This window comes from Carassius carassius, chromosome 39 (genome assembly GCF_963082965.1).
Source record: "Carassius carassius chromosome 39, fCarCar2.1, whole genome shotgun sequence".
Lineage (NCBI taxonomy): Eukaryota > Metazoa > Chordata > Actinopteri > Cypriniformes > Cyprinidae > Carassius > Carassius carassius.
In genome coordinates, this window is record NC_081793.1 from 4,272,846 (window position 1) to 4,286,706 (window position 13,861).

Sequence of the window (13,861 nt, forward strand, 5' to 3'; positions counted from 1 at the left end):
CACACAGGGAAACTATATGTGGTTGCTTGCTCATTAACAATCAATGTATGATCATTATCTTGAAGCTGATTGAATATGCCTCCTCCCAACACAGGTTCAGCGACCAACTGGGTCTGCCGTGACAATGCATCTGCACCAGCGTTTTGATGCCCTGGTCTATAATGAATGTCAAAGTCAAATCTAGCCAGCTCAGAAACCCATCTCTGCTCAATAGCTCCAAATTTGGCAGTCTGCAGATGACTTAACGGGTTATTATCTGTAAATACCACAAATTTGTGACCTACCAAATAGTCACGAAACTTATCGGTGGCTGCCCATTTTAGTGCTAACAGCTCTAACTTCATAGCACTATAATTCTCCATGTTTCGCTCAGATGGCCTCAACCCACGACTTGCATACGCAATCGGTCTTCTTCCACCCTCACCCTCTTGGGACAAAATTGCTCCCAAACCTTGATGACTACCATCAATCTCTAAATAAAAGGGCTTTGTAAAGTTTGCATACCCAAGTACTGGAGCAGAAACTAACTTCTCTTTTAAAACCTGGAACGCAGACTCACACTCAGAACCCCACAGTTCAAGAAGGGGCACTCTAGTGGTTTTTGCTCTACCTGCCTTTGGTGTAGCCAATGCTGCTAGGGCATGCAGGGGTGCTGCCAGTTGAGAAAAGTTTCTCACAAACCGCCTATAGTATCCTGCAAAACCCAAAAAGGATCTAAGTTCCATTACTGTACTTGGTCGAGGCCAACAGGCCACTGCCCGGGTCTTCTCAGGGTCTGTTGCAACCCCCTCAGCAGATATTACATGTCCAAGATAAGACACTTGCCGTTGAAAAAGTGAACATTTACTCCATTTTACCTTTAAGCCACACTCCCGGAAACGTGAGAGCACTAACCTAAGACGACTTAGATGTTGTTCAAAAGATGACGAAAACACAACCACATCATCTAGATACAAAAGCAAGGACTGAAAATGTTGATCACCTAAAATCCTTTCCATTAGTCGCTGAAAAGTTCGAACGGCATACGATTAAACTGGTCCAGACCAAATGGAGTACAAAAAGCAGTCTTCTGTCTGTCTTTCTCAGCAACCTCTACTTGATTATAACCACTAGCGAGGTCCAAGGTTGAAAACCACTGGGCCCCGCTAAGGGCATCAAACGATTCCTCTATCCTAGGGAGAGGATAAGCATCTTTTCTTGTCTTCAGATTTAACTGTCTATAGTCAACACACATACGCATATTGCCATCTTTTTTCTTGACAATAACCAAAGGTGATGAATAGGGACTACAACTCTCACTTATAATACCCTGCTCCAAAAGCTGTCTAATATGGTCCTCGACTTCTTCATATTGGCTTGGAGGGAGACGGCGATAACGCTGACGAACTGGAACATCATCAGTAACTGGTATCTCATGCTGTATGATTGTAGTGCACCCTAAATCACTGTCACTGAAAGCAAACACATCAGCATAATCATTCAGCAATGCTTTAACCTGAGCTATCTGTTGACTTCCCAAAAAGGGACATTCAAAATTAAAATCAGATGAAAAAGTAGATGCAACCTCATGGCTATAAACTACAGCCTCTTCTGAACATAATGAAATCTGAACCTCCCCTGGGCATACGTTTTGAAAAGAAATGGACTTTGAACCTCCTGCGACTACCTCAGCTACATGCAGGCGTGCTAGCCGTGTATGGGGGGCCAAACTGATATCTAAAGCACCTGCATTTACAATAGGAACAGCTAGCTGGCCACCCTGAACCCTTACTAAACCTGGAGACACAATAAGGGCCCCAGGTAAAACCCCTTCGTCCACCTCTAACCCCTCTACCAAAGCAATATAATCAGGATCATAAGTGTTCTGAAACCCTGTAGCAGGGACAAAACACATTGAACCTGCTGGTACCAATACAGGTAAGGGGGCCATCACTTTTGCGAAACCCTGATACACTTGAACACACCGTCCTGGTGGCATTACATTGAAAGAACCAGGAAACATTTCATTGCAATCTTTTATTTTGTTCATGCCCACCAACCCTGGAACAGTTTTTCTCTTCAATTTTGTTACAGAATCTGTTGGATCCTTCACCACTAGAACACCACGCTGTAGAAAGACCTTATCCATAATTTTAACATCGAGTTCTAAATAACCCAAGTATGGTATAGAAAGGCCATTCGCAGCCTTTAAAGTCAGCCATCCACATTCTTTTAGAGCACCCTCCCCTTTACACTCAAAATGTTCCCTAAAAAAACTCTCTGTTATAATAGTGACCATAGAACCTGTATCTATAATAGATGGGACATGTACTCCTCCCATATACACGTCCATCACAGGAGTTGGCCCTGTAAGTGCATTATATACTTTTTCCCATGAAATGATAGAATCGTCTGAGCCCAACTGTTCCACTCCTGTAGTCTGGCTCTGAACTACAGGGGGAATTCGTTTCCCTGTTGCATATTAACAGAAACACCTGTCCCCCTAGCCGACTCAGATGATGTTATTTGATGGACATTGTCACTAGCTGTATTCATATCTGAACAAAATCTTGCAATATGTCCTACTCCCTGACATTTAAAACAGATAGGTCTTCCTGTTGAATCATACCTGGGCTTCTGTCTTGGCCTACGTCCCCGTCTGCCCTCGGAAACTTGCATTCTTGCTACCTGCTTTGCAAGGCCCTCTAACTTGTCCTCCTGCTTCCTCATTGCCTCTTTAAGTTCAAGAAGAAGAGAATCAGTATTAACAGGGGTATTTGTTGTAGTAATACCAGAACATTCAACTGCTGCACCTTCTGTAACTAAACTGTAGGGGGCTCTATCAGGCACATGATCCTCTTCCCAAAACAGCATTGCTTCTCTGCGTAACGTTGAGAATTTTATATTTGAATCTTGTCTAATTAATCGTTTTAATTCTCTACGAAGTGAAGGATCTCTTACATTCTCTGCAAACTGACTTCTTATTGTCTCTTCCCCACACAACTCCACTCCTCCATTACAACGGTTGATGTCTTCTACCAGAGATAACAGTGAATGAGAAAATTCCCGCAACCCCTCACCTGCCTTCTGTTTTCGGTCGAAAAAACGCTTTTGAGCAGCTGTCAGGGAATAAGGATGGCCATACGCCTCCTTCAAAACTTCTAGAATCAATGCAGGGTTCCTGCGTACCTCAGATGTATTATATCTTATCTCTTGTTCAGCTCTCCCTCCAAATGATCATAGAGAAAAACTGCTTGTTCTCTTTCTCTGTATTGCCGATAATTCATAGAGTTCCGCACTTCATCAGCCCAATCGTAATATGAAATAGTACCTGGGTCACCAGAAAACATTAACATCTTTTTATCTTTAGGCACATAAATCACTTCAACAGATGTTCTAACTCTACTTGTGGAGGTCGGGGAGGCAGCCGAATCAGCCAGGCCCACATCTGGAGGGGAATGTGACGTTTCCAAAGTATCTGGTGTAACAGTTCGTTGCAACTGAGCAGTCAGTACTTCATTCTGTTGTTTAAGTTCATCCATTGCAGCTTTCTCCCTGACCAACCTTCCCCGCAATGCAGCAAGTTCTTGCTCCATTGTTTGGATGTCAGTCATACAGCAGCAACACTTTTTCTTAGGTCCCGGGCAGTTCTGCTGATGTTCCTTGTCTTTTGCTCCAATGACCTCAACTCCTTAGCCAATGTCACTGTTTTGAATCCTAAATGCACCTTATATCAACTCACTACCAAAGAATCCTGTTCGTGACGCCAAACTGTAAAGCCTATCAATGATGCACTTTAAGATGTCCAACCCAGTTGTCATTTCAATTCATTTTATTGACAACAAATCACATCAATAGGCTTAAATGGTAGCAAGTTGATAAGTTAAAAAGGGTTCATACACATAAGTAAATGAGTGCAGACGATCAATAATTTGACTTGATTTCAGTAATTCAAAACAGTGACAAAGGCTAGCTCCTAAAACAGAGCCAGAAAAACAACCTTATTATTTGTGCTAACATTCACAAACAAAACATTAAAAAAAACAACATTCCTCAAAAACGCACATTACTTAAAACAAACATATACTTCAACCATACATCACGTACCTGGGTACAGCTTACAACAACTGTTTTCCAAACCAGGAACAAACCATCATTACAACCTGCACAATATTTAAATACACATGATTACCACACATTTAAAAACAATTACATCAAGCATGATGAAAGTTTAATTTACCTCCAAGAAAGAAAATCAATGCCGCCTATCTGGCGTTGTATCTTGCAACAGCTACAGCTTACAACAACTGTTTTGCAATTTAGGCACATACTCTCACAGTCTGCACAAAATACTTGAATACTCATGATTGTACAAAATATCGCATTAAAAACAAATACATCAAACATTATCAATGAAAGTTTGATTTACCTCAAAGACAAATCTCAGCAGCCTATCTGGCGTTGTCTATTCAGCGTGCGCGCCGCCATTACCACTGAACTAACACTACTTCATTCATAAAGGGGACATCGGACCGGAAACTACCGTATTCACCCTACCACACAGGACTACCGTAAATACTACAGTGGTTACAGCTATCACCTGATCACAATAAGACCGTCAATTAATTCACAGTTGCATACCAGCCTATCGCACGTCAGCCTGATCGACTGCACAGTGGCAGCCGGCAGGCCAGAATGACCGTCAGGCCACCGGGAAATGTCCCGGTGCTCCCGATGGCCAGTCCGCCCCTGGTCCTGGGGCCTGTTTCAATAAGGAGGTTCAACCAACTGAGTTGACTTACCCTGAGATGGGAAACTCTGAGTTTTCGGTTACAGAACAGCTGAAATGAGTTGGTTTAATCAACTTTTTTCAAAAATCAACTGATTTGTATGAGGGCACTTGAGAATCACAGCCTGGCAGCAGCGAGATCCGAGCAATGCAGCTTCAGTGGATGAGAGAGGTGTTGAAAAGATGAGCTTCATCCCGTGGCAATTATAACAGCCACGGAAGGAATCTGTTCCACCACAGGGGATCAGAGTGAGGGTGCTGGCCTTTAAATAAATCCCTGTCATTGAAGTCCCATTGAAAAGCTGCAAAATAACAAACAATGCCCACACCATGATGATTTTCAGCAGTAGTTCTTTCCTTTACTCTCTCTGGGGTCAAAGGAACAGTTCAATTCTGTCATTAATTACCCATTCTCACATCATAAGGATTTGAGGAATCAAATATTTGAGGAATATTCATGCAGCTTTCATCCTTTGAACACTCCATACATGCCTGTCAAGCTCCAAAGAGGACAGAAAAACCAATAATGGACTGCCCGTACCAATAGAGTTCAGCATGGATAATGTGCTTTTGTAGGCCAAAACCAAGAAACAAGTTAGTATGTATCACTTCTGGTTCCCTCTTCCAAAATTCAATTGGTTTTAGGTTAAATGCCTGAAATAAGGTCTGTGATTAACAGTGTTGGGGGTAATGCATTACAAGTAACGCGAGTTACGTAATCAGATTACTTTTTTCAAGTAACTAGTAAAGTAACGCATTACTTTTTAATTTACAAGAAAATATCTGAGTTACTTTTTCAAAAAAGTAACGCCCGTTACTTTGTATTCCCATTTTTTGACTGACAAGCCTTCTGTTCCCATATTGGGAGAAATCGGAAGTATGGAGGCGTTGTGTGCGCTGTGTGAACATGATGTTACTGTAGTTCTAGACTAAATGTGAATGTGCATTAATTCATCCCACTCACAAAAAAACAAAAAACAAAACAGATTTAGTATTCATCAAAATTATTCAAAACAGTGAAATGCAAACTCAGAATATGACGCAAACCTGCAATAACTAAATATATTAAATAACACAAATGTATCTATTCCCATTTTATTAACAGTGTCTTTGCTGCTGACCTTTAATGATCCAGTTCAACCATACTAATAATTAAAAAATGACTTTTGTGCTTCTAACACTAACAATTGTGCTTCATTGTTTGTTTTTTTATTGCTGAAGAGTGTTGAACCTTCTTCTCCTGTGTTCTACTGTACAGACGTGAATTTACTTTTCCTTCAGCCTGAGGTTTATTCATTACACCTTTTGGTGTGAAAGGGCTTTTACATTTGCTATAAATAGAACTTATATTATATCATATTTAAAAAGTAACGTGAAAGTAATGCAAAAGTAATGCAACACATTACTTTCCATAAAAAGTAACTAAGTAACGTATTTAGTTACTTTTTTAGGGAGTAACGCAATATTGTAAGGCATTACTTTTAAAAGTAACTTTCCCCAACACTGGTGATTAACACAATCGCACAATATTTTGTAACTTTTTACTTGTCTTGAAAAAGGAGGATAAATGGAACTACAGAGGTAATTGGAAATATTAAATGGCATCATGACATCTACTCACTAGTCCACCTTTGCATCTTTACAGTTTATAATCACACTCTTGCAATCTATTCTAACTCAAACTTTTCAGGGAGTTTTAAAGTAAAGATTAAAAGAGTTATTCAGTGGTTCATGGTTGTGAAGATGAAGTCATGTAACTGAGGTGTAGTTAATTTACAGCCTACATGAAGCTTTTTACTCCTGTTGATTGCATTTAGGCTTCAACATTCACAAAGGATTTTTTCATTTGTGAAGATTATCATGATAAACAAAACAATCACAGTTGGCATGATGTATCTGCATGACTTAAGCCAATAGTTCCCCCCAAAAATATACAATTTTCGAAAACTGACTCTGACCCTCAGGCCATCCAAGATTTAGATGAATTTGTTTCTTCATCAGAACAGATTTGGAGAAATGTAGCTTTACATCACTTGCTCACCAATTGATCATCTGCAGTGAATGGGTGCCATCAGAATGAGAGTCCTCAAGCAATCCACACCACTTCTTTCCATCATTTAATATCCTTTGAAACAACATGTTTGTAAGAACCAAATCCATTAATGAGTTTTTAACTTCAAACCATTGTTTCCAGCTAAAATACAAGTCACTATCCATAAAATTGCTTTCTTCAGTTGTTTCATCTGAATCAGGAGAGAAATATGCACAGATCAAGCAAGGTTTACAAGTGAAAACATCCCAAAACAAATTTGTCGACTGATTTTAATTTAACATGACAACATGTGACTTTTTCACTGGAGGAAGTTTGATTATGTATTATGGACTCATATTAAAGTAAGTTTTAATAATGGATTTGTATGCTACAAACACACAGATTTTTGCTTCTCAAGACATTAATTGATAGAATGGTGTGGTGCGGATTACATGTGGATCATTGTGATGTTTTTATCAGCTGTTTGGATTCTCAATCTGACGGCACCCATTCAGAATCCATTGTTGAGCAAGTGATGGATACTTTATACTTAATTTATCCAATCTGTTGTGATGAAGAAACAAGCACATCTACACCTTGGATGGCCTGAGGTTGAGTACATTTTAAGAATAGTTTTTTCTTTTTGGGTGAAGTAGTCCTTGTATGTTTTGGTATGATTGTTGCATAAACCTATTATGTAAATTAAAACTCTTGAAATATATTTCACAAGTTGTATGTATGGACTATTTGTATGGACATAAGGGCGAACAAATTATATTTTTGGGTGGACTATACCTTTAAGTGCTCTTCTGCATTCATAATGAGTAAATCTGTAGTTAAGAGTCCCTGCCCCCTCCTTTCCCATCACAGTCTCTCAGCAACATCAGCTCAGACAATGCCTCCTCCTCCCTCCATTTAGATAAATCCTGCTGTAGTGGCAAATGATGACATACACATTATTGATTTTGCAACATCCTGTCTTCACTTAGGAACGCTTTACAGTTTCTATGAGAGAAATCGTATGCATTACAGGAAGACATCAGACCATTGAATGTCTGTCTGAAAACTGATACTCCTTCCCCTAGAGAGCTGGGGACTGCATTGCCTCATTGGGATGAGATAACCAGCCATGGTCAAATTTGTGAATCACAGCAGGTTTTCCCTTATGTGACATAAACAGAGCAGGGAGAACAGAAGTCAAGGTGACCTGATCAGTCCAATGGATTAGAAAAATAACTAAACAAACAAAATGAGCAACATTTTTGCTAGAACTTCGCAAAGAATGAATGAGTAAAGTCAAAATGGAAAACTGACCCAGTAACATTTGTTTTGCACTGAAGTCTTAGTATAGGCTTGAACAATGAAAGCTTTTTCCATATTTCAGATCAATGGGTTTGTAAAGATTAACTTTAGCTTTTCTTGGATGACTGGGTACTAAGCCAAGTCCACAATATTCTAATAATTCTTAATAGATTGCTAGAGCCCAGATCCTAAAACTAAATCATAAAAAAATAAAATAAATAAATAAGTAAAATAAATGAGTGAATAAAGGAATAAATAAATAATGTATATACTGTACTTCATGTATATACTGTACTTCAGTGCAATTTATTATTATTTATTTTAATGAATACATAAAACACACACATATAATACAAATAAATAATATAAACAATATAAATTATATATTCAATGTAATTTATTATTTATATTTAATTAATAATATTGTTTATATTTCAGTAAACACCAACCAACAAACAAATAAATAAATAATAATTTTACTGTTTTTAAAGCACGTTGTCTTCCTGCATCTGTACATTATTGTGTAAATACATTAGTGTTGCATATACAGTACTTACACACTAAAGCACGTCACCACCAATCATATAATATGAAAATTGATTCTATCTGAGGCTCGAGCGCGTTTGCGGTAGAGCGGAGTGGTTTCTCTGGGGAAGGAGGCAGAGGGACATCTAATTGGTTTCTCAATGAAACAATCGTCCTAGTCTGCAGGAAGGTGCGCACGGAGCGCATTTGCTCTGCGCTGAAGTAAATCCGGACTGAGAGAGTTCATCATTCAGCGTGAGTTGAGTTCAGTCTTCTTCGGTTCAAACTTCAAACATGAGCAAATTAGACGAAGAATTTGCCAAGATGCTGCTCATAAAAGAGGAGCGGATAAAGGCAATGGAGAGGCTGCTGCTGGCGAAGGAGCAGGAGGTGAATGACCTGAAGAGAAAGATGCACAAATGTCAGTCAGTGCTACCGAGCGCTATCGGACCCCGAACCAGGCGCGCGAAGGGTATCTCCGCGGAACCGCAGACCTTCAGGTCCTTCCAGGACTTAAAGAGCGAAGCTTTGCGCAAACACCCAAAGTCGGGCAGGTACGAGCCATTCATACTATCTAAAGACGAATATTCTTTACATTGGTGTCAAAACCAAGCCCTGGATGCTTTCTGTCCGAATCGAGTCTCAGTTACCTCGCAGTGTGACTACACTATTACACTGTACAAGAGTAAACAGGTATGCAAGTATACAAGTGTTCCTGTAGCTCAATTGGTAGAGCTTTGCTTAATCAAACGCAAGGTTGGGGTTTCGATTCCCTGGGAACACATGATAGGGGAAAAATTTATGTTTTTTTTTTAAACGGTAACACTTTATTTTAAGGGGCCGTTGTTACAAGGTTATATGTAGGTACCTACTATAATAATAGAAATAATTACAATTAACTAACCATAAATACTACAATATAGTATACAAACACACTATATACGTACATATAGTTAATTAATATTACTCAGCAAATACATTTGCAATTACACTGTAACGACATCACCTTAAAATAAAGCGTACGTTTGCACACGTGACTGTACTTCACCATACTATACTACAAGTAAAACTTTATACAATACAACAAAGGGATATGCGAGATTAGATCACCACATTGTACAACGCTACTATACTATAGTATACTATACTATACTAAATTTTAATTACTGTTTTATTTGTGTGTTTGTGTGTGCGGGCGCGTGTGTTTGACAAATGCTGATTGTTTTCATGTGTCACCATTCTTTAATTGTAGAAATCACTACAGTACAGTGCACATGGTTTCAGAAACGAATTAATAAATAAAAAAGAGGTTTTAATTAATGGAATAAATCCAGTTGGAGGTGTTTTAAAATGCTTCTGTTTTTACTATCACCAGTTTTGCCTCTAAATTGCCTCTAAATAGTAATAAAATTGTAAAAGTCCAGTTCATCTGGTCTAATGCTTTTAGTCATAAAAGCTCTCTTTCACACTCTTGCTCGGTGTCCAGTAGTCCTTCTGTACAGCCCTAACCTTGTTGAATATTTAATGCTGGCTGTTAAATATTTAATGTCACAGATATCACTGCTATATTTAGGATTAATATATTGTAACTTTCAACTTTTTCTGGAAACATGTGGAGTGTCCCACATTTAGTGGGAATAAGTAAACTCCATTTCTTTAAATGAGTATCTTTATCAACCTCTGCAGGGGTCAGCGGGAGCTGAAGCTTACTAAATATTATTGAGATCAATACTATATTTTCATTTTTTGCTTTTAAATGTAATAAAGTGAAAAAGTGCAGTTTTGGATTATAATAAGCAGTTTTTCCAGTTAACTATTGGATGTCCATAAAGCGCCTAAAACTTAAATAACTTCCTGTCAGAAGCCACTAGATGTCAGTAAAATATCATCGCTATTAAAACTGAGGAATCTAATGCACTATGACAGAGGGTTTATACTGAGACCTATGGCGAAGTGTGGAGGGAAAAGATAATGTTTTTGGTTCACGATGTCATTTTAATACCGTACTTACAAGCATATTTATGATTGTGTAAATAATTTATTCAGCAATTAAAAGTGACAGAGGGTAATTGATTGAGTAGTATTTGTCTGTGTCATGTGATCTCAACATGGTGCCCCCATGTGGGATACAAAAGCTTTTTTAGGCCACAGATATGAATGGAGCATTTCATATGAACTATTAATTTAGGGGTATTATTTTATTATGCACAGTTAATACCTTTAATTGAGGTTTAAATGAAGCTCCTCTGAAATATATGCAAATATGTTACTAAGGCAAGTATAAAATGCAGTGAACATTAATCTGCTATTTTTCCAGTTGCTATATGAAATTTCATATTTTTTGTTGTTTTTGAAAGAACCAATATATTGTGAAAGAACAGTATATATGTGTGGTTGAATGTAATTTATTTCTGTTATGGCAAACGCTTTTTTTTTAGGATTCTTTTAATGTAATTAATCAGCATTTGAAATAGATTATAATATACATTATACATGTCTTTACTGTTTTGATAAACTGAAAAAGTGTTGTTTTTCATTTATTTGTCTTAAAACAAACTTTTGAGTGTATCACAGTTTCCACAAAAATATTAGGCAGCAGAAATGTTTATAACTTTGAACATCGATAAGAATAAAAAATGTTTCTTTAGCACCAAATCAACATAAAATAAATTCTAAAGAATCATGTGACACTGAAGACTGGAGTAATGATGCTGAAAATTGTGTTTAATAAATAATAAATGTTTATGTATATGTATAGTGTTAAATATATGTATGAATCTGAACCTAAACCTTATAACATTTAACAATTGCTCTTATTTTATTTTTTTTATGCACTGTAAATTCAGTAGTCAGGTTCTTGTGACTGATACAAAGCGATCTCTTTAACAAATACTGCCCATCCTCGTCTCTGATCCTGTGTGTTCTCATGAAGAACTCCTTATATAATCAACAGGTTGCTTGAAAAGCACTCGAGAATGGAAAGTGTGTTATCTTTCCTGTTCTGATAAAAGGCTGCAGGGTTAACGGTGGTTTGTACTGCAGATCCAGACTCTGGCCTTCCACATTAGCATCACATCTCTCACGTCCGCATTGGCACAGACACTTTGAACTGCTCCTGGTCTCCAGCTCTTGTAAATGGTTTGCGAGAAGGACAGAGCCTCATCAGTCGTGCTAAATTGGTCTTTTATGCTATGCATGATAAATGGAATTCATGTTCATTTTAGGGCAGTGCTTCATGGATCTCAGAAAAAAAGAAAGGGATGGACTAGATACTGAATTGAGATTTGTGTGCTATATTGTGGGTTTCTAAATTCAGGACGTTTATTAACCTCTTTATTAACGTCTTGTATGAAGTCTTAAGATCCTTTCTGCCAGACAAAACACTAAACAGAATGGTACATAAAACAATTACACAGAGCAATTAAAGATATACTGTACAATACATAAATGTAACAGTTAGCAAACATAATTTCTACAGCTTCCTGTTCATTCATTTTCTCATGATATGATATGATATGAAAGATTTAATTAAATCTTTAGTTATCTCTGTATGGGGTTGTTTTCTCCACAAGAGGGCGCCTTTGATCCATTTTTTTTTTTTTTTACAATTCTTACCATTTTCTTTTCTCTGGCATATAGAACCTGTTAATATCTGTGTATGTATGTGTAATATATATATATATATATATATATATATATATATATATATATATATATATATATATATACACGCATACGAATATTTATGTGTATATATATTATGGAATTTGACTTGAAACATACATATTTATTAAATATAATCAATTATATATATTTAAACATGTTTGTGTAGTTTTTTAAATAAAGTATAACATTTAGTTTGATTTAATTTAGGTATAGTTATTTTATTCATTTAAATTTAATTGTTTATATTATATAATGTATATATTTTATTTTATTTTAGTTTTTTTATTCAAGTAATAAAAATGTTTTTATGGTTTAAGTTAACTATAATAACTCTGTTTTGAAATTATAATGTTCCACAAGATTCCAATAGGTTTCTATCTAATATGCTTTCTGATGTGTTAGCATACAAGTGCAACAATTTAATTCTCAGAGTACAATTTTAGCCCTAGAGAGTGGGGTGGGGGCAGTTCATGAGGTGGTCACCAGCTGCTCGTCATTAATGGGAAGGATCCAGATGATGTTAGGGACTGTGAAGCAGAAGCATGCGGCAGAACTCCAGAGCATCATCTGGACATGCAGCTTGTTCTGTGCAGATTAATTATAGAAGCATAGCTGCTGCAGTTGGTTGTGTAAACAAAAGCTAAAGAACCCTTAGAAATAATTAGTGTTGTATATAAATGAATATTTCACCCAAAAAATTATAATATCCTGATTATTCACTCAGCCCCGAACCATGCAAGATATAGTTTCAATGGGAAACATATCAGAATATATCTTCAACTAATGCAAGTGAATGTCATTTGTAGTTAAAAGTATATAATTTATATAAAAGACCCCAAGCAGAATAATTACAGCAATGTTAAACTTTGATGGATTACTGTTGTTGGTACATCATGTTAAAAAAAAAAAAACTATTTGAAAGGCAAAAAAAAAAAAAGATAAGACAAAAAAGGACAAATTACAATAGATTTAATTCTTTAGTAATTATAATTTCTTAACTAGTACAATTAATTAATCTGATAGCCAATGGGATTTTTTAAATGTGATTTTAAAACACCTTCATCGGTTACATTACATTTTGATCATATTACAATATTTTTGTGATCATGCAGTCTAACTGTACATTTTGCTTCTTAAAAAAGCAATGATTCTTTCTCAGCGTTGAATTAATTTAGTAGGCCTACCATCTGACAAGCTTAAACTCATATAGAAGATTTGAAAGAATTTATTATAATTAAAGGTAAATGATGAGAAACATTTTTAGTTCTTAAAAAGCGTAAAAAGCAAGTTCAATTAAACCGTGTAACATATAGCCTACTGTGTCCACATTAAATTTGATGCCTGACGTGCACATTTTCGAAATATAAATGAGTAGGCTAAAAATTAATTTGATCTTAGTAGAGAAAAGTTTAGGAAGTGCGTAAAGTTAATGTAATGGAACTGATCTGTTATTGAAACTACAGTTTGAATGCGCTCACGTGCTTGTGGAAGGTACCGCACTTGAAGGCTCTCAGCGGCTGTTACAGGTGCGCGCTTGAGTCTCTCCTCATTGGCTCATCGGGGAGCCA

The 13,861-nt window shown here is 36.8% G+C and overlaps 1 protein-coding gene across 1 annotated transcript in view; it reads left to right on the forward strand.

The window, feature by feature from the left end:
* Nucleotides 1–8,815: 8,815 nt before the first annotated feature.
* Nucleotides 8,816–13,861, forward strand: part of LOC132121259 (cGMP-dependent protein kinase 1) — a 195,978-nt gene continuing 190,932 nt past the window's right edge. The window contains exon 1 of the mRNA XM_059530483.1: nt 8,816–9,181. Within this exon, the coding sequence (XP_059386466.1) occupies nt 8,922–9,181 (260 nt within the window). The 5' untranslated portion in view covers nt 8,816–8,921. The remainder of the gene's footprint in view (nt 9,182–13,861) is intronic.